Source organism: Oryzias melastigma, linkage group LG4 (assembly GCF_002922805.2).
Source record: "Oryzias melastigma strain HK-1 linkage group LG4, ASM292280v2, whole genome shotgun sequence".
NCBI lineage: Eukaryota > Metazoa > Chordata > Actinopteri > Beloniformes > Adrianichthyidae > Oryzias > Oryzias melastigma.
In genome coordinates this window covers 6,516,627-6,544,086 of record NC_050515.1, presented here as the reverse complement: position 1 = coordinate 6,544,086, position 27,460 = coordinate 6,516,627, and the positions used below count along the sequence as shown (strand labels likewise).

General features: G+C 35.4%; 1 protein-coding gene and 1 long non-coding RNA gene across 2 annotated transcripts in view; one reads left to right on the top strand and one right to left on the bottom strand.

Moving 5' to 3' along the window:
• The window catches only part of LOC112150250 (voltage-dependent R-type calcium channel subunit alpha-1E), a gene marked incomplete in the record, with an annotated part of 115,856 nt that overhangs the window by 15,540 nt on the left and 72,856 nt on the right, over positions 1 to 27,460 (top strand). Inside the window, 1 exon segment of the mRNA XM_036211452.1 lies at positions 15,824 to 16,090. Within this exon segment, the coding sequence (XP_036067345.1) occupies positions 15,824 to 16,090 (267 nt within the window).
• LOC112150251 lies at positions 15,055 to 15,830 on the bottom strand. Its single transcript, XR_002919937.2, has 2 exons — positions 15,582 to 15,830; positions 15,055 to 15,253 (listed from the first exon to the last, which is right to left on the bottom strand). It is a non-coding gene; the product is annotated as an uncharacterized LOC112150251 (long non-coding RNA).

The window sequence follows — 27,460 nt, the reverse complement described above, 5'->3', positions numbered from 1 at the left end:
ATCTGGTGTGCAGAAAAAAAAATATTTTACTTTAATTTTTAGTATAACTTCCAGAAAATAATGTTCAGTTACTATCTGGTGTTTCCCCGTTAGTAACAAGAATGTTATTTTATTTTATTAGCATAACTTCTAAAAAAACAGTTTTATCTGGTGTGCACCAAGTTAGTGACCAGAATTTTTTTTTTACCATAACTTCTTGAAAAAACTCTGTTATTATTTAGTGTGTACTAGTTAGTAACCAGAAAAAAAGATATTTTTTACTATACCTTTGAGATTTTTTTTTAACTATAACTTCTATTTAAAAAAACAGTTACTATGTGGTGTGCACCAGTTAGTGACCGGAGTTTTTTTTTTTTTCAACCATAACTTCAAGACATGATTTTTTTCTGGTGACTAACTGGTACGCACCAGATAGTAACCAGAACATTTTTTTTACTTCACTTTTTAGATAAACATTTTTTTTTTCTTTACTATAACTTCTAGAAAAAAAATCAGATACTATCTAGTGTGCACTAAGTTAGTGACCAGAATTGTTTTTACCGTAACTTCAAAAAAAAAAAAAAAGAATCTGTAATTATTTAGTGTGTACCACTTAGTAACCAGAACAAGGTACTTCAATTTTTAGAAGAAAAATATATATTTTTTTACTTCAACTTTTTTATTTATTTATTTTTTTTACTTCGATGTCCCTTTAGGAGCTCAGTACAACTTGGCCTTGCATTTTTTTTTTTTTTTTTTTTACATTGAGGCAAAACTATCAAAAACCAAAAGAAGAGGAGGCCGGACTTCCCTTCAAAAAGCTTCTTTCTGATTAAGCTAAATTGCGCTCACGATCTGTTCTCACATCCTCACAGTGATGGGGCAGAACCAGCAGTAATGTGGGGGCACTTCACAGATGGAAACAGAACCTCCGATCTTCCGGTCAGAGGTTAACCGCTCCACAGAAAATTTGCTGAATTCTTTTCTTTTTCTTATGAAATTAAGAAAAGTTCTTTGAGTTTTCTTTAGTGTAGAGAATCCTGCAGTTCATCTCTAAAACTGTGTTTTTAAGGTTCTTGCATACATGGATCATTTATGATCTCTTTAATAATAATTGATTAGTATCCACTAACATTTCTGTTGGAAACCTTTCTAGTTTATGCTCTCTGTTTATGGTTGAAGTAAAAAGATAGCACTTAGCGTTAGCCTTTGATGCTGACCTGCGATATTGAACCATTTAAGGCAGGAAGCAAGAGCGTGCCTGTTATTCCAGTGATTGCATGAGTACACAGAGGAATAAAGTGACACCTTTAGCCGCCATGCAGGGCAGAAGCAGCTAATAGTCAAAGGAAACGGCTCTAAAAGTCCCTGATGTAACATTCAGAGAAATGTCAGGGAATGAATAATAAATCCAATAAGATCATCGTCGTATTTAGAGTCATTTTATTTTTATTAAAAGCATTATTCTACATGTTCTCCTCTGTTCTTTGAAGGTGTTACCAGCGCGTGTGAGCTCAGTCTACATGCTGTCACTGAAACGGCCTCCAGCTCCTGCAGACATGAAAGTCCTGACAGCCAAAGAGGAATAAACGTGTCACAGACCTGAAATTTACTCCCCATTCGTTGGTAAAAAGCCTCCCATTTAAATATCAAAGATGACTGTGAGAGTTCAATGCCGATAGCCCACCACGGCGCTGGCGAGGACCACCTTTGTAGTGCAACAGGATTTCATTTAACCGCTGATGCTTTCAAGCCAAACTGGACACGGTGTGCTGCTTTAGCTGTCTCTAAATTGCCTTCTTGGCCCAGTTTTAATATTACAATCCAGTGGTGGCTTTGTTAGGATGTGATCAGCATCAGTACGAGCACATTGAGGAGTGTAATGTGGAGGGAAACGGGCCAAAAAGCCACCTGAAGTGTATGGGAGATAGATCCATCAGCTGCGTTTCTGCCTCCAAAAGCAAAGGGAGCGCAGCAGCATGACTTATGTTGGGCCAGGAGGGAGCAGGCCTGACTAATGAGGAGGAGGATGCTGGGTAAGCAAACAGTCTTCATCAATATGAGGCGGAGCAGGAAACTGATGATGTCATGAGGGCGACCTCTGGTGGAGGAACTGGGAACTGCATGACATTTTTGAGAGAATAAATGAGGTTAAATTATGACACTTTATTTATTTTTATTTGGTATCATTTCCTTTTATTTTAAACAGAAATAAAAGTTAAATATCTGGATATTAACAGAAAAACAAGATGGGTGAAAAACATATTTTTTAATGATATTTTAAAAACATGTTGAACAGAAAATTGTTCACAAAGACGGTAAAATAATTAAAGAAAAAAGGATTAAATCATTATTGTGCCTTAAACTTCTCGTTATTCTACTTTAAATGTTTCCAAAACTTTACATTTTTTAATTTTTTGTTGTACTTTTACTAACTTTTCATTTGAAAAATAGTCAGAAAAGTTTTGCAACTTGACATTTTGGTGCATTATTTGATTAGTCTTCATTATCCAGAGTGTTGGTGGTTCACGGCAGCTGCAGTCGAGCTCGTCTCCTCAGTGTTTTCAGGTTCAAAGCAGCTGCTGCCTAAGATCCCATTAGGCAATGATGTGGAGTTTGTTTAGTCGTGTGGAGGGAAAGATCAAGCTTTCCCTTCTGCAGCTAGAACCGTGTTTCTAATCAGAGAGAAACCACGGAAACCAGTTTCTTCTCCTCGCTATTCAACAAAGATTTATAAGCTCATTTTTAGACACTTTTAAAATATTTTACCAGGTTTTCCACTATTTTAACTTTACCTTTACACGTTTTTCCTCAAAATTAACACTAGATCACTAAGAGCTAGAAATTATTAGCAAAATTCATTTTGCTCCAAACTCTTGACATTAGAAAAACTTGATTTAAGAGGAAAATAAATCATTTTTGGTTTAATTTTAAGGATTTCATTTTAAAGTTTAGTAAATATTGACACATTAGGCTGGAATTCATTATTCTGTCAACAAAAAAGGTACATTTATGGTCTAAAAATAAGATTTTGTGAAGATTTATTTAATTGAGATCATATTCTTATTTGTTCACATCTTGTTTTCCACTTTTTACACTAGTTTTTGTCACTGTAATTAAAATAAACTACAATTAGATACTTAACAATAAAAATAATATATACATTTTTTGGTTAGAATAGCAACAATGCTTATTTTTAGACTTTATAGCATTTAATTTGAAGTAATTCTGTCTAAAAGTGAACTGTTTTTAGCTTATTTTTCCCCTTTTGAATGCTTTTGTGGAACTCCTTCTTTTCAGATTTTGATATTTTCTTATTAAATAAAAATGACTGTTGCGCACACAGATCATTTTTTTAATTTCCAGTAATTTACTCCCTAAAATAAGTGTTATTTTTTTATTTTTAGGCTCTTTTTGAAGGGTCAAAGGTTAGTCACCTGCCTTCCAGCCATCTGCTTTAACTGGCCAGCGCTCACTCGGCCTCATGGGTAATTTACGGCATTCTGCTGGAGGTATTGATCTGCCAGACTGATTATTGGCAGGTTTTTTTTATTTTATTTTTTTCACACAACATTTTCGTTTAAGAAGAAACTGAATTATTAAGATCTCACAGAAAAAAAAATGAAATTATTTTTTTTATTTTCACTGAACTGCATAGAAATTTGGCAAATAAACATAGCAGCTTTCAGGAAAATTCCCCTTTAAACAATTGTTAAGACTGAATTTTTATTTTTAAGTCATCATTGACCTCTTTAGAATTTTGATCAGCAGCAATGAAGGAATCCAAAACGTGTTTTTAAATATGGAAAATATAAGTTTTTAAACCCCCAAAAAATCGAAAGGTTTTATTAAAAAAAATCTCCCATCATTTAAGCCAAATTTGAGTAAATAATTAAGCAAATTTAAATGTAATTTCAATCTGAGGTAAGGAAAACAGTTCATTTATTTGCCACTAGATGGCAGCAACACCGTGGTTTTTCATTTGTGTTCGTAGTTCTGTTCCTAATCAGTTCTTCTTTCTTCTGTCATTAATCTTCTTTTCCTTTATCAGTCTATAATTTTCCTTTTTTTTTTTACAGCTGCATTTTTTTAACAGATTTAAATATTGTGTAAAGTAAAGGGTAGGTTTGAATGTGTCTTAAAAACTGTTAAATGTTAGTAATCCTGGGAAAAAGTCATCTTTTCTGAAATTACTAAGTACACGTTTGGAGTTTTAACAGTTAATGTATTTAAATAGTTTATATTTTTGGCTTAAAATACACAGATTTTTATGTTGAGATATAAAAAATGTGAGAAATCTGAGACCCTTTATCATCCAAATCTTCTAAAACGTTGTTTAAATAGAGTCATCGGATCGATTAGTGACTAATTCTGTGTGCACACCTTTAGATTAAATACATTTAATCAAATGTAATGAATGTTTTATTGCATGTTGTTTCTGCACAGCTGTTGCTCTGAACACGAGGAGCTTAATTCTGTGGAAAGCAGGTTAATAACATGCCATGCAGCCGCTTCCCCCCACGGGAACAATGATTTATATGGGTTGCTCTGTAAAATCTAGGGTTACATCCACAGATTTGTGGGGCGGAGAATAAGGGGCATGTCAGTTCAGTTGCTAGGAGACAAGTTGCAGAAAGACAACAGTTGAAGGCAAAAAATCTGGGTTGGGTAAAGAGAGTAAGTAAGACAGCTGCAGGGAGACAGGAAAATCGTACCGCAGGATAAATAGATTTCATCATTTTTCCTTTGAGCATCCGTCACAAAAACACAGAAGCAGGAGTGCTGCTATTTCCACCACCGATGAATATCGATTGTAATTATTCCTGTTTCTGTGATCAAAAACCTCACATGTGCATCAATCATGAACGCACACAGAAGTCCTCTCATGTTCCAACCATTAACATCTCAATGAAGCTAAATTTAGTCCGGTCCCCGGGCCCCTTCATCTCCTGACATCAAGGGGTCTGGCTTTGTCTCTGCGTTTGGCCCAAACTTTTCTGTGTCGCGCTGAAGTGTCAGCCTCAGTCAACAGCACACTGACCCAGCAAGCCGGCTATTTCTGGAAGGCTTATTCGCCTTTATTTGTGCTTTACTGAAGCTTTTGGAGACATGGGAATCATCATTTGAGGTCTGTTTGTGGACACATACGTTAAGAAAATATGGTTTTCTGTTTGAAAAATATTATTTTCCCTAGTTAAATTATTATTTTTTTATTTTTTGAATTAAATTCTTGAGTATTTTCGCACCATCCGACCACATGTTTGAAGAAATTGATTTGCATTCAGATGCAACAGGTTTGCCAGCAATCTAATTGTTTGTTTCCAATCTAAAAAAAATATTTAATTGAACATGATTGTTGCAGACAAAACATGCGTTTTGTATGCAAATAGGTTACGCAAAATCTTTTTTTTATGTTTAATTTCCCCCTCCTGGAAATGCTTAAGCGTGAGCAACATTTTAATAATGCAATAAAAACACAGTTTATTACTGAGATTAACCTCTGAAAAGAGGTGCAGAATTCAATCAACCTCCATTATGTAGAGAAGAGGAGAGCAGAGTAACAACTGGATGAATCAAACAGATAACAGCACATTCTGTTGTCATAACTCATAAAATAGGAATCATTAAAACAATCAATTTTTCTAAACTCAAAATGGGATTTATATTTAGGTAAAATTAATAAAACGAACATAAAAATCATTTTTTTTATTTTACACGTGAAATCTAATTTTTTTGTAATTTTTGATAGATTTATTGTAATTTTTTAAGGTTTTAGTCAAACTAGAGAAGTCTGCTTCTGTTATTAATCTGAATATATTTAGTCTGAAAATATTGAATCCCTTTAGTGCGATTCCATGGTGATAATTAAGGTGTTTTTTTTAACCTTTTAAAAATTCAAGCGATCTTTTTCTCTGTAAAATGCTCTAATGTTGTGACTATTTCTTAAAAAAAAATTTTTTTTTACAAATAGTGTAATATATGAATATTTTTAAGGCTACACATTCTTGGAAAAAATTTATATATTTTTTAAAGTAATCATGTTTATGTGTGTTTATTCTTTTTTATTTTTTGTTTAATCGTTTTAATAATCTGGATTAGTAGAAACCTTTTAGAATATGCTGCTCACACAAATTAAAATAATAATAATTTATGTGGAAGACTTAAGAGAAAAATGTGTCCAAGGATTGTTTATATGTGTACCGAAAATGTAAAGTAAAATGACATGGGTGGGTTGATAAAATCCATTTATCGATCTGAATTGATCCAAGTTTAATAGATCAATAATCGATCCATAAGAGTAGAGATAGATGGGTTTTTTTTCTGACCATACATTTTATTTATTCTGTACATTTCTTTTTTTTTCTATATTATTGAATATTTATTTATATTATTATTAGTCTTTTTATTGACCACACTAACGTTTTTATGATCAATCTAACACAAAATGCTAAAGTCCGCTAGCTTGATGCTAACGTTTAATGGATTTTCCCATAGGATGGCTAATGCTAACACTTGGTCGACGTAGACATACATTGCTACTTAAATAAACATTTATTTCCTCCGAGGCATGAATTTTCCAAACTTTTTTAAGGAAATATTTTATTAAGTAACCATTTCGGTCTAAAACATCGTTTTTTTTTTTGCTCATCCTGTCATCTTCTTCTGGAATAAAGTGCAATGCTATCGCGCGATCGCCACCTAGTGGTCAAACTGAAGCGTCATCCAGAACAAGCAGAACAATTGGAGCTTCTCCGTTTGAGAATCAGTGTAACACTGTATGATATTAACAATCTTATTTCACAGTATGTTAACTATTTTAGATTAATATGAAAATCTTCAAAACATAAATAGATTATTTATGTATTTTTAAAGCAATTAGTCTAAATTTAATTGACTGAATTGAGAGGATCCAAAAAATAGAAAAAAATTGATTCTGTAAATTATTGCCATTTCTATAACATGATCATCAAATAAATATAAAATAAGAATTTTTTAGTGTTCAAACTCTGAATGAAGTGTTGATGCCCTATAGTGTCATTTGGTATAAATTTAGATTCTCAGGTTTGTTTCTGACTCAACCTCTTATCTTTGTTTTTTTCTGGTGTTTTTACGTAATTTATCTACACTTTTTATCTGGAATTTTTAACATTTTAAATGCGTTTTCATTGTTCTTTTAATGTGCGGCATATAAATCCAATAAACTTAAACTTAGCATACAAAGAGACATTTCCCATATTTTAATAATTTGGTAAACAAGAAAAGGAGGAATAAAAGACTAAAAACAACATCGATGTGGACATATTGTGTACCGCATCTATTCAGGTGTGTGTTGATCCTCTCTTTTCTACCTGTGCAATTAAAGCCTTTTGTGAGGCTGCAGACAGTTTGATGAAGAGGTGACGACACGGCGCTCTCAGACCGCCTCACATTCCTTCTGTCTGGCTGTTTGTGTGCCTCACAGAAACGTTTAATCAATTCTTTTACAAAACAACGTTCTTTTTTAATTTATTGAAAGTGTTTTCGGTGTTCTGGTTTTGTGGTGTTTTAGATTAAAATGTTCTAAAAGTTTAACATTTGTTGGAAGTGTGCAAATAATGTGAGAAACTGAAACTTAAAGTGGTTCCTGTTAACTTTTTTTAGCTTATTTTTTACCTTTTGAATGCTTTTGTGGAACTCCTTGTTTTCAGATTTTGACATTTTTCTTATTTAAAAAAATTGCTGTTGCAAGGACAGATCAGTTTACTACTTTCCAGTAATTTACTTCCTAAAACGAAGGTTATTTTTTTTTTTTAAAGCTCTTTTTGTAGGGTCAAAGGTTAGTCACCTGCCTTCCAGCCATCTGCTTTAACTGGCCAGCGCTCACTCGGCCTTGTGGGTAATTTACGGTTTTCTGCTGGAGGTATTGATCTGCCAGATTGATTATTGGCAGTTTTTTTCACCTTTTTTACACTACATTTTCGTTTTAGAAGAAACTGAATTATTAAGATATCACAGAAAACAACATTTTGATTTTTTATTTTCACTGAACTGCATAGAAATTTGGCAAATAAACAGGAAAATTCCCTTTGAAATAACAATTATTAGGACTGCTTTTTTATTTTTAAGGTCACATTGAGCTCTTTAGAATTTTGATCAGCAACAAGGAAGGCATCCAAAAAGTGTTTTTAAATATGGAAAATATCTGTTATTAAAACTCGTGGACCAGGAACCGCTCTCAGACTTATCTTTTGAGGTGGTCTCGGTTCGTTTCTAATCAAACTGAACTCGGGTTCGCTCTGAGTTTCCTCAGTCTGAACAGGCTCCACGCTCGGAGCTGAACAACTGGACCAAAATGGCTGCCGTAGTGACAGTGAGTTACAGCAACTCGTTGTCATGTGGTCGGACGAAAGCAGGCTGATTAAAACAACTTTTAACATGATTCACATGACTTCTCTCACTGTTTTTCTTTAATCTATTTGTCATAAACACTCGTGCAAACGTCTCTTCCGTAACCGTCTGCAGAATTCCTCCACCGTACCAAAACAGAAAAGTGACGTTGATACAGACGTTTAAGATTAATCATCGAAATATAAAGTTTGAATACGTGAACTATCCTGATTGCAAAGTGCAGGACTTTCATTAATCCTTCTCTTGTTGCTTCGTCCCGCCCTCGTAATTCCTGGCCAATGACTGAAGAGATCTTTAGTCACATGGTTTTGATTACAAGCTTTGGTCTGGAACAGAAATCTCTGTTGACGGCGGTCTGAAGACAGACCAAACCCGAAGGTTCTGGACTCAATCTGAATCAAATTAAGGGGACTCGGTCCGGACCAACAGACTCTTCTAGTTTGAAAACACTCTTATTTATTTATTTATTTGCGTGTTTGGGTCTGGTACTGAAAGAAGTTTATAACCATGTCTGTGCAAAATGTGTAGCTTTTTTTTTTTTCCATTTCTTGGGGTTTAATTAAGTGTTTTGCCAAACATCTTTTATGAACTGAAGATCCAAAAATAAAAAATCTTGAAGGACACTTCATAAAAGATCCATTTAATCCCCCGTTCAGGAATATTTTTCTGCTTACCCACTTACCCACAATGCAGTCTGTTAATGTTAGATTTCATTTACTAAATATCTTTAAATGTCCTGCTTTATCAACCTTTTTCTTTAGGTCGAGAAGCTAATTTTGGCAGAACATTGTTTGCTAAAAGTATAACGACCAAGTTCCCGATGCTAAAGTGTCAGGTTCCTCCGTTCGGTCGTTCTATTTCTGAACCCAAATCTTTGTTCACTTCTCAGTCCTGTGGCAGGAAGTCCCACTGCCAGAACACTGGCTGTCAAGCTGCACTCGTGAGAGCTTGTAACCATGGTAACGCTGCACTCCTGAGCTCCATGTGTGGAACTTATACATCCCAGAACATTTTCTTCATGAAGCCACCGAAGGTGTCACCTCAACTCAACGCTTCATTAAGCAGATCAGTTGTAGATGATTTTACTGCACAGAAACATCAGTTTGCACAATAATATTAAAAACTATTTAGTCTTTTTACAGTTTTTCCTCCAAAAAGTTGATTATCAATAAAAAAGTTGCATTCTTTTACGTAAGTCACATGGATTAAAGACGGGACAGCTGTACAACGATGCAGAACTTTATGGAGCTACATTGGGGCCGAGATTATTTGAAACCCAAATAAAACAAATTTAAAAAAAGTCGGTGTTTGTCCCAAAGAAAATAAAATGTCCAAAACTTTTTGCTATTCTAGAAATAATTTCTGTATTTTAGGTATCAAAACTCAAAATTTCAAAACTTTTTTTCACTTTCTATTCTTTTTTTGAGTCTGAAAATTTCAGTTTCAAAACTTTTGGCCCCATTGTGACGCTTTGGGGCGGGGCTAACACGAAGGACCAATCAAAATCGATGAGGGTGGTGACTTCAGTCCCGGTGCGTTCACTGACTCCTCGAACTGTGGTAATTACGGTCAGAAAATGTCTGTATTGAAGCCATTTTATGCAATCATGAGGACATTTTTCTTGTCTGTAAGGCGCTTTGAATGAGCTAGAACGGCGTTTTGGACGCACGGTTTCTACGTGATAAAACTCTGCTTTTTACACCGTCTTGGGACAACTTCAGGCTATGATAGTACAGACAATACAGACATTTTCTGACCATAATTATCACAGTTCTCAGAGTCAGTGAACACACCGGGACTGAAGTTACCACCCTCATCGATTGTGATTGGTCCGTTGTGTTAGCCCCGCCCCAAAACGCCACAACGAGGGCCAAAAGTTTTGAAACTGAAATTTTTAGATTAAAAAATGGAAAAAAAAAGACTTGAAACTGGGAAGAAATTTTTGAAATTGAAATTTTGAGTTTTGAAACCCAAAAAAACAGAACATTTGAAGCTGAATATAATTACGTTTATTTTAAAATAGCAAAAAGTTTTGGACATTTTGCATTTTTTTGGCCAAACACCAATTTGGCTCCATAGAACTTCCTGTAGCTTCACAGTTATTTAAAAAATCTGTTTCTTTTTGGATAAAATCATTTACTATCCTTATTGCAGACCTTAAAGTGAGTACTCATTAACACGGTTGATCTGTAAATCATAATAATGGTGAAATACTGAACCACATTTAAGTGAATCTGTTTTAATGGGAACTAGGTCTGTGTTGTGCTAATAGTCTTTTAATGAATTAAATTATTATCATTTTAGATTAAAAGCTTTCTGATTAAGACTAGATAAAGGGTTACTTTTGGTGTTTAAATGACAGAGTTCTGCTAAGACAACAAATGTTCACATTTCTATATTTTAACTTCTAAAACAAACTATTTTTTCTCAAACATATCTTTAAACACTTTTTAACTCTGTTTTTTTTAACTCAACAACACACTCCAATGAAAGTTGCGTTTTTTTGTGTTCTTGTGGCAAATTTTTCACCATGAATATAAAGAAAATTAAGGCTAAAACTGCATTTCTGAGTATTTCTGTATTCAAATTGTTGTAAATCGGGAGCAGAGGAAAAACTGTGGCTGAAAAAAGATCATATAAGGGATAAGGAAGCAGCTGACAGAGTTGATTTAGCCTAAAAACAGCATAATCATGATTAAAATAAAACCAGAAAAGTTTTTAAAATAGATCAAAAGATGATCGAGACTTCAGTGAATTTGTTACTCATGCAATTAATTTTTAATAAATAAATAAATAAATCTGCACATGCGTTGCTTAAAATTACACCAGCTTGAAACTCAATACACACAAATCAGATGTGAGAGTCTTTTCACGTTTTTTGTAATTTTTGCACAAATGAATACACAATTGCAAATACATAAAATGAAGCACGCAATGAATTGTATGAGTTACAAATCAAGAACTACGCAGTCTACGAGTCTATTTTCTCTCCATACTTTTCCACCCAAAAGATTTTTATTAGTAATAATATAAACTGAAATCTACTGTTCTACTATCAGTAACTGTTGTTTATTTAATGTTTTGTTTCGTTTGGAGCATTGCAGCCATGTAACTTCACTCAAACAGTAGGTAACGAGTGAACATTCTTATCATTGTTTCCTAATTTAAAAAAAAAAAAAGTCATTAAACTAAGAGTTCTCCCAGCAAAGAAGATGACATTTAAGGCCCGTTCTATTTTAATACCTATAATGTGTTGAAACACTAATGAGCTGGAGGCCACACATCATTGATCACCTCTTTCGTCTGAAAATCTTCATCAGTGCCAGAGTTTCCCTCTCTCCCTCCTGTGGTTCGTTCCTCGTGTTATTTCTGTTTTGATCCTTGTTTTTATCATCATCACTTTACTTTCTCACTTCAAGATGAAGTCCTGTGAGGATAAATGCCGACAGTATGCTGGGAATGTTAGAGTTTTTTTTTTCCATTTTCTCAATTAATAGAGAAATGGACGAATTAAAGCAAACAAAAATACTTTTTTTGCTTCACTTCTGGACTTCTGGCAGCATTTTAAAAAACTAAATTGATTTAAAAGTTATATAAGTGTTCTCTCTTTCTATTATACCTCTCTGTGAAACCAGAATCGGGTCATTAGAGACATTTATTTGCTGTACTCAATCTGTATTTTCAAAAAAATGTCTGTAGCTTCTCAGACAGCTTTGAGGAAATTGAAGGAATCCCTGTGTCCTCATAATAAATGAATGGGAGTTTATCTCACATAAACTTCTAGTGAGGTTTGATGGAGAATAATTCTTATGAAAACAGAAGGGAGTTTGATGATAAACACCTGGCATGTAAATTTAAAGCTATTTTCAGCATTAAATTGATTATCCCACTAAATTTAGCAGACTTTGAGCAGTTTCTGTTTTCCTGTTTTTGGACTTTTTTGAATTTAAGCTGCAAAAGCTGAGAGATTATCAGTCCTCTTGAATTTGCTCCGTATCTTGTTGACTGAGGGTTTGTGACTCTTCAGCTTTTGTCTCCATTCCAAATACAGACATTGTCCCATGTAGTTTAATGATTCAGTTATATTTGTGTGAAAAATCCTATTCTTTAGCCACTGCAAAGAAGAAAACAAAAACAAACATATAAATAAAAAACATGTCGTGACATAGATGGAAAAAAAGGTCTCTGAGGAGGAAACTCCCTCTGCTAAAAGCAGATTTTAGAAAAGCGGCCATCTGGAACGGCGAGTGAAAAGGCAGACGGCGAGCTCTGGACAGATCGGTCAAGTCAGTCGCAACAGGAACGTGCTGCTTCAGATCCGACAACATCTGCACGGTTTCAAAAGAGCCAACAGTTTGAAGGAGAACAACGTGGAGCTCTGATGTGGCGGAGCGCTTAGATATGAGGCTCCTGGAGCTTCGAGAGAAGTCACGTCAGGAACAGAGAACACGTTCTTTTGCTTCTAGAAGTTTACAAAAGATGGGTTAAAATTAATGGCATCCAAAAATACATGTCGGAGTCATTTAGCTCAGGGTTTAGCAACCTGAGGCTCCGGAGCCACATGTGTCAAAGTCAAGGCCCGGGGGCCGGATCCGGCCCTCCAGATCATTTTATTTTATTGCTATTAATGTCTCGATGTTATTTTGCACTTATTTCTAACTTTTTTAGGCTGTTTTGGAGTCCGGCTAACATTTACACATAAGCTGTTTTGGCGAATGTAGATTTTTTGTTGTTGTTTGTTTTTTAGGCTGTTTTGGAGTTTAGCTAATGTTTCAGCTACATCCTAGCTATTTTGGCTAATTTAGGCTTTTCTTTTTCAGTTTTTAGGCTAATTTGGAGTTTAGCTTATATTTCAGGTACATGCTAGCTGTTTTGGCCAATTTAGACTTTTCATTTTAAGTTTTTTGGGCTGTTTTTGAGTTTAGCTAATGTTTCATAGGCTACATGCTAGCTATTTTTGCTCATTTAGACTTTTTTCATTTTTTTTTAGACTTTTGACGTTTTGCTATTTCGTCAGCCACATGTTAGATCTTTTGGCTAACATAGGTTTTTTTGTTTTAGTTTTTCAGGCTAATTGGGCATTTAGCTAATAGGGGCTATCAGCTTCAACATTTTCAGCTATCAGCTTCCGCGTTTTCAGCTATCACTTTCAACGTTTTCAGGTATCAGCTTCAGAGTTTTTAGCTATCAGCTTCAACATTTTCAGGTATCAGCTTCAGTGTTTTCAGTTATCAGCTTCAACGTTTTCAGCTATCAGCTTCAGAGTTTTCAGCTATCACTTTCAACGTTTTCAGGTATCAGCTTCAGAGTTTTTAGCTATCAGCTTCAGCGTTTTCAGGTATCAGCTTCAACGTTTTCAGCTATCAGCTTCAGAGTTTTTTAACTATCAGCTTCAGAGTTTTTAGCTATCAGCTTCAACATTTTCAGCTATCAGCTTCAGCGTTTTCAGTTATCAGTTTCAACGTAGTTTCAACGTTTTCAGCTATCAGCTTTAACATTTTCAGCTATCACCTTCAACATTTTCAGTTATCGGCTTTAACATTTTCAGCTTTCAGCTTCAACATTTTCAGCTATCAGCTTCAGAGTTTTTAGCTATCAGCTTCAACGTTTTCAGCTATCACCTTTAACCTTTTTTAGCTATCACCTTTAACGTTTTCAGCTATCTGCTTCAACGTTTTCAGCTATCAGCTTCAGCGTTTTCAGGTATCGGCTTCAACGTTTTCAGCTATCAGCTTCAGAGTTTTTTAACTATCAGCTTCAGAGTTTTTAGCTATCAGCTTCAACATTTTCAGGTATCAGCTTCAGTGTTTTTAGTTATCGGCTTCAACATTTTCACTATCAGCTTCAGCGTTTTCAGTTATCAGTTGCAACGTAGCTTCAGCGTTTTCAGCTATCAGCTTTAACATTTTCAGCTATCAGCTTCAACATTTTCAGCTATCAGCTTTAACCTTTTTTAGCTATCACCTTTAACGTTTTCAGCTATCACCTTTAACGTTTTCAGCTATCTGCTTCAACGTTTTCAGTTATCAGCACTCACTTTTTCTTCTTAGGTCATTCTTGCAAGCCTTATTGCAGGTAATATATATCTAGTTCATAATTATGTTAAAAAGTTGCGGTTTTAACGTTTTAAAAATTTAGTTTAAGAGTGTTCAATAAATGTTTATCCTTGTCGGCCACGACCTAAGGTGGGTTTTGGATTTTGGCCCCTTGTGAGATTGAGTTGGACACTCCTGGAGTAGAAGGTCACTTTTACCTGCAAGACAACACTTATGAAAATAGATGGATGTAATAATGTAATCCTAAATGTGTTGTTTGGCTTCTTTGTTATTATGAACGTCATTTTTTCAAAATAAATGTTATTGGGATCCTTTTTAATCCTCTTTGTTTATTACTGTATTTTCTTCAAATGCGTAAAGATTCAGTGTATTGTATCAGAAGCAGCACCACCCCCTCAAATGTCTCCCAATAGCAGGTTTTGAACCCTGTAATTAGCTGAAGACGCGTTCTGCTGTCTTCCCTCCTGGTCGTATTGTCGCTGCTCACAACAGGTGTTTACCTCCCTTCAGATCTGATGCGTGACCAGCATTCAACCGCGTCCCTGACGCATGGCCACATGCAAATTGCTGCGTGGCCTTTCTTCAAATGGCAACTGTCCAGTCACCCAAAATAAATGGGATGCCATCAATATTTAGGGATCCTCATTTAATGCTTTTTAAAGTTACCGATCTACTTAGGAGGGGTAACTGGGGTATGATTTTGGAGATATTGGTAGTATTTGGAATTGCGCCTGTTGGTGGGAGGGAGAGGTGTGTTGATCCTGTCGCATGAGGAGCCACTGTTGCGTTCTGCTTTCCCATCGCGGGGAGCGCACAGACTCTCTCCTATCCTGTAATTACAGACAAAGCGGGGGGAGTTTTTTCTTTGCTCGATATGTGACAAGTATTTTTTTTTTCTGCGCTGTTTCGAGGGTAAATCATGTGGAAAATGGCAAAGTTCTTTTTCTGTCGCGCTGTTACGCAAGCAGCAGTGTGGTAGCGCGCAGGGAAAGGAAGGTGGTCATCAGAGGAGAGCAGAGGAGCTGTTCCCTGGTGGTTTATTTAACATATGGATCGACCTCTGCGGAGGACTGAGGACGGCTGGTGACCTGTTGCAGGTTTTGGATAAAACGGAGCAAAATGTTTTTTTTCCTCAAGTTTCTCTTGACGGATTCTTACCTGAGTTACAATTAACAGAGTAGTTTTTGGAATATATTTTTGACTGAACTTCTCGCTGGATTGACTGTTTTTGGTGTTTTTGCCACTCATCCCGGATGACTCTCGGAAAGTGATCGCGCGCTTTCTCCTCAGCGCAGCCCCGCCGCCGCGCCCTGCTCTCCAGAGAAGCGCAGCCGCCTCCTCCTCTTCTTCCCCTCTTCTCATCCCGTCTTCCCTCCTGTGCTGCTTGATTTTTTTGACAGAATGGCCCGTTTTGGAGACGAGGTCCCCGGCTTGTTGAGTTCTGGAGACGGGGGTTCAGAGCGCAATCGGAACCGGGATGGAGCGGCTGTGTCTACAGGTGGGATCTCCCCAGCCTTCAAGCAGACCAAAGCGCAGCGCGCGCGCACCATGGCCTTGTACAACCCCATTCCAGTCAGGGAGAACTGCTTCACCGTCAACAGATCGCTCTTCATCTTCGGCGAGGACAACGTGGTGAGGAAGTACGCCAAGAAAATCACTGAGTGGCCATATCCTTTTGCTGTTGTGGTGTTCGCTGACCAATGAGTGCCAGACGCACGATGGACTCAAAAGTAAGTTTGTTTGTTTTTTAATGTGCCCCAAAAAACCCCAGAAACGAACCAGCATTTGTTTCAGTTACGAATGTTTTCTTCACAGTTTTCTCCACCAAATCACCCAAACGTTTCAGCACCACGGACAGCACAAATGAATCCAACAGAAACTCATTCATCTTGAAGAAGGGGGGGTCAAACTCGATCACACAAGGGGGAAAAAATCCAAAACAAACCTCAGGTTGCGGCCGATCACGAAAAACATTTATTGAACACCCCAAAAAATAAATGTTACAACTTTAAAACCATAACTTTTTAAAATAATTATGAACTAGATATATAGCATTACTTGTGATAATGCTAGTGTGAATGCTGTAAGCTGAATTTGGCCGCTGAAGATGCTAGTGCTAATAGCTAAAAACGCCGAAGCTGATAGTTAGCTAAAAAATAAGCTAGGTTCTAAATTAGCCGAAAAAAACAAAACAAAATAAACGTAGCCTAGGTTAGCCTAAACAGCTAAACAGCTAGCATGTAGCTTAAAAAAGGGCTAAACTTCGAAATAGCATAAAAACAGACAAAAACAGAGCATAAATTACCCAATACTAACAGCTAGCATTTATTTGAAATATTAGCTAATCTCAAAAATGAAATTAGCCAAAACAGCTAGCATGTAGCTGCAATATTAGCTAAACTCCAAAATGGCCGATTTTCTTTTCTTTTAGTAAACGCCAAAATAGTCCAAAAAGCTAGCAGAATGCCAATTTTTAAACCTTAAAACTGTAACTTTTTAACACAATTATGAATAATAAAATGTAGGAATATTATTCCAGAATAAATCAACTTAAACCTTAAATAACTTTTAATGTTTTACTCTCAATAAATATATTTTATCAAAATTATACTAGTTAGAAATGAGCGTAAGATAACATCGGGACATTAAAAATAAAATTAAATCATCTGGAGGGCCGGATAGGGCCTTGACTTTTGCACTTGTCCCCTAAAGTGAACCAGAGTTCGTTTACCCCTTTAACTAGGAACAGAATCTCAGTCTGAATCCACCCAAGTGGGCCCTGGTCCAGAACCAGAAACCGCTATTTGATCCATCTTTCAAGTAAGTCTCGGTTTGTTTCCAATTGGACTGAACCCCAGTTCTCTCTGGGTTTCCTCAGTCTGAATAGACTCCATGCTCAGAGTGGAACAACTGGATCAAAACGGCCACGGTTGCTGGGCATTATGGGACATAACAGAGTAGCAGAGCAACAATTAGACACACCAACTCAATGAAATGTGGTTGGATGAATAAAACAACTTTTAACATGAAACACACAGATTTTCACTCTGTTTTCCCAACTATATGTCAACAGAGACTTCCATTATTCCTTCTTTTGCTTTGCCCCGCCCTCATAATTCCTGGCCAATGACTGAAGAGATCTTTAGTCATGCGGTTTTGTTTACAAGCTTTGATTTGGAACAGAAATATGTGGTTGATGGGAGTCTTAATATAGACCAAACCCAAGGTTCAGGTCTCGATCTGGACCAAATTAGGCAGATTTGGTCCAGACCAATGCACTCCTGGTCTGAATACTCCCTTAAATTCCAGAAAAACTTGATGCTGCCTCTTTCAAAACTTTCCCAGGAGTCTTATTCTTTTTACACATGATAAGTGGCTTTTGTTATAGTGAGACGACCTCAGGTACAGTTCCAGCTCTGCCCACCCATGTGTCAAAGTGTCCTTGAGCAAGACACTGAACCCCACATTGCTCCTTGGTTAGGATTTGGGGCCAGTATTTGGCAAGGAGAGTGACTGTAAAGCACTTTGGGCCTTCTAAGGACGTAATAAGACGCTATAAGTATACACCATGTACTATTTTACCATTTACTATGTTGTAGTACTCACAAAGGCTTCAGAGGTTGTTGATACTTGTGGGTTTACTGATAATGCTTCGTCGCACTTGAGGCTTTCACTTTTGCCATTCTTTCAAAGGTATTATTTTCATATTTTAGTGTTTTTTCTTGATCAAATAGAGATATTTTGTCCGTTATATCTCTACAGAAAATCATGTTTTGTGTCAAGTGATGGAAACCTTTATATATAGTTCTTTTAGAGGTAATTTGCACACTTGTATCACCTTAGCATTATTTTTGGGGGGGAAATTAGAGATTTAGTGCATAATTTGTGGATAATTCATGGTGTTAACGAGATAAAAAGCTACCAAATTTCCTAATTTAGACTCAAAATACATTTTTTTGTGATAAAGATTTGCGTAAATTATACATTATTTTTACTGTTGGTGTGAGTTGCTAATCAAGAAGTACAGGGTTAACCAGACAGATGCTGTGAAACGGAGTTGATGTCAATGGAAAATGGATTAGAGGAACGTGGAGTTTCTACACACAACGCTGTAAATCCTTCCTGTCAACAAGAAGCGATGAAGACTTGTTCTTTCCACCCCTTTCAATGTCACCATGGAGTCACGCACAGCGGGTTTCCCGAGCTCCACTCCAGCTGTAGAGATCAGCAAATTATTCAAATAATCAACAAACAAAGAATAATTATTTTTTTTTCCTGTTTAATTATGTTTTGTTTTCATCAACTTGAGGGGTTTAATTATACAAAGCAAAACATTTGAACTTGTCGTTTTAAAATATTTATCACACTGTAACTTACTGTTAACACTTAAAAAATACAGTAAATTAAAGAACATATATAAATATATATATATATATATATATATATAAATAGATGTATGTATTCTTCATGTGCTTTTTCTACTAGATTATTAACCAATCATGTTTACCTGACATCAGTAGTAAGTAGGAACAAGGATGACGGTTCACCAAAGAAAACCTAAAGTATAATAAGAGAAAATGTAATATTTGTCTTGTGTTGTTTAGGACTACTTTTGCTTCACTTGAATGTTCCTGTTTGGGACAGGAAGTCTTTTATTTTGAAAGAAAGTCATATGAGCTTCTGTCAAAAGTAAAAATAACACTTACAGTTTTTGGAAAACTACAGTTTATCTTAATATTTATGTATTTATTTGCCCAAAAATAAACATAATTCATATTTATTATAAAAACAACAATGTAATGATGCAAAGTACTATCAAATTTTCCTGATAGGGTAAAAAAAAAACAAAAAAATGTTTGGGTTTGGATCAGTACCAAAAGACCCAAATGGCTCTTTTACCGACTGGTCTTAGCAGAAACATGGGGTAATATTTTTAAGTTTTCAACATACCCATGTTGGGAAAAACAAAAAAAAAAGCTCCAGCAGAAGTGCCTGACGACCGTCGCAGAAAAATCAGCATCTGGTGTGAGTTGCAGGAGAGAGCGGATGGCGCGCGCTCTCCGCTCCGTTCGCGACGCTTCCACGTCCAGTGTGAGGCTAGCGTCAAACTGTTTAAGGGGTGGACAAAATCATGAAGCTCAGGGACGTGAATCTGTCTGTTCTGGGCGCCAGTTTTGTACTACATCTCCCATGATGCATTGGGTTAAAGTTCTAGTGTCTCGGCGCTACAGAGGTGCTAGAACTGGGAGCAAAAACAACCTGAGCAAATTTTTAAGTCGTTTAGATTAAAAATTAATCATTGAAAACCATCACAATTTTTTTTACATTCAGGAAAAAACAGCTGCAACTTCCAGCTTTTTCTGCTTTAATGATTACAAAACAGAGGTCTGCAACCTGCGGCTCCACACGTGGCTCTTTCATCTCTCTGGCTGAAGAAAAACGAAATAATAGTAATTTTCAAAAAATTTAGAGTTTAGCTTCTATTTTAGCAGCGTGCTAACATTTTTGCTAGTTTCTTGTCTACTAGGGTTTTCAGGCTAATTTAGAGTTTAGCTTCTATTTTAGCAACATGCTAACGTTTTTGACTAATTTGGTTTACTGAGGAATTTCATGCTAATTTGGAGCTTAGCTAATATTTTCGCAAAATGCTGATGTTTTCAGCAAATTTGTTATATTCTGAAGTTTTTTGGGATAATTTAGAATTTAGCTTTTATTTTAGCAACATGCTAACATTTTTGACTAATTTAGTTTACTAAGGAATTTTATACTATTTTGTAGTTCAGCTAGTAATTAAGCAATAAACTACCTTTTTGGCTAATTTGGCCTCCTATGTGTTTGTTAGGCTAATTTGGAGTTTAGCTTTTAATTTAACAACATGCTAAGATTTTAGCTAGTAATTAAGCAACGAGCTAGCATTTTCGCTAATTTGGCGTCTACTAAAGGTAAAAGGTGAAAACGTAAAAAAAAGTCACATTTTGACGGATGTTAGTTTCTTCTTATATTTTTGCCTTTGTTCATGCCAAAAATACTTTGCATAAATCACATTCATTAAAAAACAAAAAGAAGGTCATGAATGCAAATCCAAATTTGCTAAAGGCTAAAGTAAGTTCATGCGGCTCCTTCTAGGTTTTGATCAGTAGAAAACAAACCCAAATGGCTCTTTTACTGTTAAAGGTTGCCGACCTCTGTTACAAAAGGACTTTACATCAATACAGACTATGGAGTTTCTCCTTTATTACATTTTTGGATGCTGGTGTGCTTTGGAATTTTTGTCAAAAAAGGATTCTTTGGCTCAAGAAAGGTTGAAAAACACTGAATTTAATGACTAAAAGGACAACAATAAAACTGAAAAGAAGCATGGTTATTTTATGCTCCACATGCATTTGTGCTGCTGTGCAGCTCACCAGGTGGGGCCTCTTCACACACTGTTGTTGGGTTTCATTTACCAGCTTCCTTACTGACTGACTTATGGATCCTGCTACTGTTAAAATCTAAGAAGAGTCTGAGTCCAGAGCTGTTTATTTTTATTTCCTCTTTTTTATTAATGTTGGTAAAACAGAAAATCTCTTGGGGGTGTTTTTGCATCACAGATGCTTCAGTTCTGCCATGTGCTGGTTTTAGCTGTGATTATGTTTTTACTGCACTGATGGGAACATTTAGTTTAGTGGAGAAGAGAGACAGTTCTGGCTTTAAGTTCTCGGTGGTTACTGTGACCGGAAGCTGCAGGGCTGAATGGCCTCCAGGTTAATGTGTTCTGCTGGAGGGAGTGTCTCATTACGGCTAATGAGCTTCGCTGTATCTGATTAACAAACACTAACAGGAATCTTAAGTAATGATGTCCAATCGTCGTGTCTCGTGTTATTACAAATAGTCGTTACTCACAGTTTCATCCTGCATTGCATTATTTCCTAATGAGGTTGTGAAGAGTGGAATGCCGAGCTCTGGTCAGTATCCAACTGTGATGGTCATAACTGTGTCACTTCAAATGTCACGCATGGAGTTGCTTCTTATTTAGAGATGAAAACTGTGTTTTTTTATTTTTTTGTTGCATTTTTCTCATAATGGAGGACATAAATCAAGATAAATAAGATTCAAATAATATTTCTGAGTATGTATTTATAAAAAAATTGTTATGAATGAGGAATAAATTCATCCCGCTACGCTGGCATCCACCTGTACGATTAGATCCACATCTCATCCGAGCTAAATATTCATTTTATAAATGCGGATGTAAGATTATTTAAAAGCAAAATTATGACGGTGGCTCTTCTTAAAAAGTCCTGCTTCTCTGCATAAACTACCTCTTGGAAAACGACAGGTTGGTTGATTTAGGATAAAAACGGCATAATAATAGTTAAAAAACACTGGGAACATTTTGAAAATAGAGCAAAAGATGATCAGAGTGGGATTTTAAAAACTTATCTAATATATAAAAAAAACCTCAAATACAGTAAAAAAATGTTCCTTATATTTATTTGTGTTAAATTTACAATTCTTTTAAATAAAGCAGTAACATTGAACTATTAGGACGTGGTGAACTGGAGTGTGAGGAAGACCATGTTGTCCATACATGTGAAGCTAGAGAACATGCTAAAAACTAGAAAAAATATATAAAAGAGAAGAATTAAGAATTATATATCAAGAAACGTAGTCATGTATTTCAGAATATATAGCAATAAATGAATGCACGACTTTTTTATCGATTCATATATATTGTTAATAATTTATTTTTTGTTCGGCAGCTACTCAAAATGTGATATTGCAACTTAAATTTATTCGTATAAAGGTATGGATGGCTATGAAATAATTATATTATTTAATTGTTAAAATGACTGTAATACTAAATTATTATTTACGTCACAAAAAGAAAAAAGAAAGCATCTTTGAGTCATAGCGATGCACCTGTAATATATATAACATCATATTTTTTGGGCATATTATATTTTATGTTAAAGTATATTTATATGATATATATTTATAATGCCTCTTTCAATGTATGACTTATGTTATAAGATATTATGGGATTATATATATGCTATGTTTCAGTACATATTAGAACATATTGCATCATATATTACCATATCTGAAAATATTACTTCCAGATAAGGAATATATTGACAATAGTTACATTAATACATTGAGAAATATATCATAGTTTTGTCTTATTCTGATAGTCTGAAAGCATCTTCATCCAGAAGCAGGTAGACGTCCACATGCATACTCCAGCTCGCTCTCTGCAGGACACCTGGTAAAGGTCAGTCTTGCATTTGGAGGCTCCTTTTTCTGAATACTCGCTTAACAGCAGATGATCAGTTCAGGATTCATCCAGAGAGCTTGTGTGCAGCCCTGCAGGCGGAGCAGCATGTGGGCTTAGAAGATTTCATTGCATGCTGATTTTAATTCGACTGCATAGTATCTTTTATGCACCTGTGTGTAAGTCCATACCGATGAAGTGTGGCTGCCGTCGTGGATCACCGTAGAATGCAGTGGATTGAAGCGAAGAGGCGGGGCTTAAAAAGAGCACATGGTCGCGGGTTAGCCTTGCTGGCCCAGTGAGAAGTGGCAGCTGCTCCTTCTGTCTGATCCCCACTGTGCTCCCCTGCAGTGGGAAGTGTCCCATTGAGAAGGTACACTTCTAAATAATTGATTGTTAGACTTATTAGTGTTTCATCAGCTGTGCAAACACAAATCAAAATGTGAGAGCTGAAGTGGAAAAAAATTTTTTGTAATATTTTGTGGTATTTAAAGGATACATTTTGATCTATCTAAATGGGATTTCAAATGCACTTATTGGTAATTGAATTAAACATGGATTTAATTCTAAATCCTTTCCTCTGGAGTCTGATTAAAGTGAAAAAGCATCATTGGTTTCCCTTTAACTGAACAGCATCCTTGCATGAATCATAGAAATAGACGATTAGGAAGGAAATGACTGTTGTGTTCAGTTGTTGGGGCTTCTTTTCATTGTCTTTCACTTTCAGAAGGTTTTTTAATTTGCTTTAAGGCTGGTTTTTGACTGAACAAGTAAAGAGGATCATTAATGTCTGAATGGCCGGACTTTTAAGAAAAGGTGAAAAAGGTGTTAGAAAGGAGTCTCTTTCACTCTAATTAAAGTGGTTGATTACATCATAGTTTCTAAGACTTATGACTCTATGAACAGCCAGAAGATTCTCTTCCAAATTTTAAAACTTTGTGAGGAAACATTTTTAAAACACAGTTTTAAACAATTGCTAAAATTCCTAGCAGTAAAAGTCCAGATTTAACCATTAATTATTGCTGCTACAAAGGTGGCATGTTGTGTTTGAGTAGATTTGTTCATAGCAAATCTGTTTTGTGTTTGCTTCTGACCCTTTTAGAGGTAAAACTTTGATAGTTTGTGATTCATCTGGACTAAAAATTTGGTATAAAGAGCAGTGAGGTCGACTGAGTGACTTATTACTATAACTCTAGGATTTCTTAATTTATTTCAAGCTTATATACTTCTAAGCATACAAAATACTAATTTAACCACAAAATTCCACACACATGCATTTAAACAACTGTATGTCACGTTTTTTTTAACAGATACATTATTTTTCTAGCTCGAAAAGGGGATGAAATGAAGAAAAACATTTTTTTATTCCCACCTTTTAAGTATCCATAACTTGACTATAGTGTGGCTTCAAATGTAATTTGTTGTCAATAGTTTTTTTTTTTATTGATTTATTGGTTTATTTCAAGCATAGATTATGAAAAATACAGGACAAGCCACATAAATGTTTCAAACTCATTACAGAAATAATGACATACATTGATTAGAAAATAGAAAACAAACACAAAAACACACTTATGCCACATTTGGTTCATTCATTTTTTGAATTATTATTTAAAGTCAGGTAGAGTTTGATTGCTTGAAAAGGTAGCGGACTTATATAATCCCACCCCTACTTAGTTACTTCATTCTAAAGTTTTGCAAAGATATGTAATCCGGTTTTAATCAGATCAAATGGAAGTTTTTTTTTGTTTTTTTTCAAGTAACAAAGTGAAGTTTTTGTTGATTATTGATTAATCTTATAAAACATTATTTCATTATTTCAGTAACAGGAGTTTCCAAACTACGGCCCGTGGGCCAGATCCTGGCCCACCTCCACATTTTGCCCAGTGGCCCAAACACTATCAGAGATACATGATTTTATTATTTTTTTTTTTCCCAAAATTTGGCTGTGAGATTGTTTGCTGACACTGCTAGCAAAAGTGTTTGCTAACAGTGTCGTGTGTCAGCAAAACATTGTCTTGCTAACAAAAAAGCACTGTTAGCATCAAACGCAGACAGAATTACTAACAGAAAACACTGTTAGCATCAAACGTAGACAGAATTACTAACAGAAAACACTGTTAGCATCAATTGCAGACAGAACTGCTAACAGAAAACACTGTTAGCATCAAATGCAGACAGAACTGCTAACAGAAAACACTGTTAGCATCAATTGCAGACAGAACTGCTAACAGAAAACACTGTTAGCATCAAACGCAGACAGAATTGCTAACAGAAAACACTGTTAGCATCAATCGCAGACAGAACTGCTAATGTCGAGACCTTCAGCTATCCAAAAATATTTATATTTAGACAAAAATAAGGCAACAATACCATTACATTTTAGTTTTGTTTTGCTAAAATGAGAGTCAAATTACATATCTAAAAGCCATTCATGCTAATTCCACATTTTTATTCTAAAAACTTCCATCAAATCTATTCTTTCTGTCCGATTGTCCTCTGCCTTAAGATGGGATTCAAACCAACCAGTCTAAAGGCAAACATGCCAGCATTTCCTTTGATTTTCACCTCCATGTAATGATAATTGTGATCCAGTCTGGGCTTGAATGTATTTACAGACGAACACGACATCACACCATGCCTCCCGGTCTATTTTTACACGCACGTTTACGGAGTGGAGGCAGAGCGCCAGCGTCACCGTGACTCAGATGGCTCATGAGACGCCTTATCACCGAAGCTGGTAGACGGATCACAACTAACATTTACACCTCAGCTGAGTTGACACCCGGCAGAGGAGGGGAGAGGATTCAACACCTGGATTTGTAATGAAAGATACAGTTAGCTTTCATTTTGTTGTCAGATAATTCATTTGAAAGACTTGAAAAGTATGCGTTGAATCTAAGCTATATTAGCATGTGTTGTTTTGATATATTTTCAGCTAAAGGAGTTAAAAGATACTGTTTAAACATGCATATTCTCTTTTTAAATTATTATTTTAGATGACAAATACTATTAAAAGTAAAATGTGAGGGAAAAATCTCTTTTGTTTAATGTTATCAGCAACAAACAAGGTAGAAATCAACAGTTTTCTTCACTTAATGCTAAATTTTCTGCATCAGTAGTACAACATATACTGAAATATTATCCAAAGCGAACATTTTTTTTATCTATTTTCACTTCAGTGATCTTTTAATTATAATTCTGCTATTTTTAGTCAAAATTTAAAAAAAAATTGTGCTGTTTTCTATGACATAGTTTCTGCAGAGCGGCTGGATTTGATTAGAAATTCACCTCTAAGTTGTGGGAGGGGTTGTTGGTACAGTGCAATTCAATCTTTTCAAATGTCATTTTTTTCATCTGCTCCTGAGTTACAACAGTTTGAATAAAAAAAAACTCAGGAACACAACTTACAGCTGAATTTTCTTTATACAGTGGGGCAAAAAAGTATTCAGTCAGACGCCAATTGTGCAAGTTCTCCCACTTAAAGAGATGAGAGAAGCCTGTCATTTTCATCAAAGATATACCTCATCTATGAGAGACAAAATCAGGAAAGAATCCTTATTTTAAATACTTATTTTTCATCATAATTTACAAATAAATTCTTTAAAAATAAAACAATGTGATTTTTCTGGATTTATTTCTCATTTTGTCTCTCATAGTTGACACAAAAATGACAACTTTTTATTATCAACTTCAATTTTATTTTTTAGATGTATTTATCTCGACCTTCCTTTTTCTTCCTTTTGGTTCACAACAAAATTTACAACAAAATTTACAGCATAATAACCAGGTATTCTTCTTTGTTCCGAGACATAAAAAGCAATCTGTCACACTAAGTAGGTAGAAATGTAAAACGCTGTAAAAAATACTTTTTGTTTTCTTATACAAGTCTCTTTAAAAAGTGCTATTGTGCTCAGTATTTTGCTAACGCAGACTGCAAAGTTTTTTCTTTTTTTTTTTTGGTTATGTTTTTTATGAAGGTAAAAGTGCCCATCAGTTCAAAAATGTTTGAAAAACACTCATGTAAAGTAAGAAATTCTTCAAATAAAGTTCAGTTTTTACTGTGTATATCGAGATAAGAACATTAATTAGCCTGTTCAGAAGGGGTCTTCATCAAATTACTTTATATTACATTAAAAAAAATAATAATTTTTTAGTTTTATTTTGCATTAAATTAGATTTTACTTTGAAATCCTTAATATCTTTCACTTGGTTTAACAAAGAGACAGTTTGCTTATTAGTTTAGCTTTTATTTGACTAATTTTAGCTTGTTTTTATGCCTCAGATTCTGTTAACACTTAGCTTAGCACATGTTGTTAATATGTAGTTTCCGTGTTTCAGCTCATGTGTGCAAAGATTTTGTCACACGGGCGATTGAGCTGCACAGTAACTGTGGTGGCAGCGAGAGGAGCCTGTTGCCGTGGATACCTCTGACTTTCTGTCTTCATTTCCTCACTTTTCCCCCCCTTCTTATGTTACTCTCCTCTGGCCTCTTCCAGTTTATTGATGCTGTTTAAGAGGATGTTGCTGCGTGATGCTGGAAGCTCCAGATGAGACCAAAACAAGCCAATTACACGGAAATCGAAAACTGATTACCTCTCGTGAAGCATCATATCTCTTATTTTGAGGGTTTTAAAGATTTACACACAGTTTGTGTTGGAGTCTTAGTTTAAGAGCTCTGCAGACGGTTTGTTCCCCTTGACTTTCTATCTTTAATCCGTCCACGTCAGCCTCATTTGGGTTTTTTGTCCTCACTTCTGTTTTGGAAGCTTCTTAATTTCTA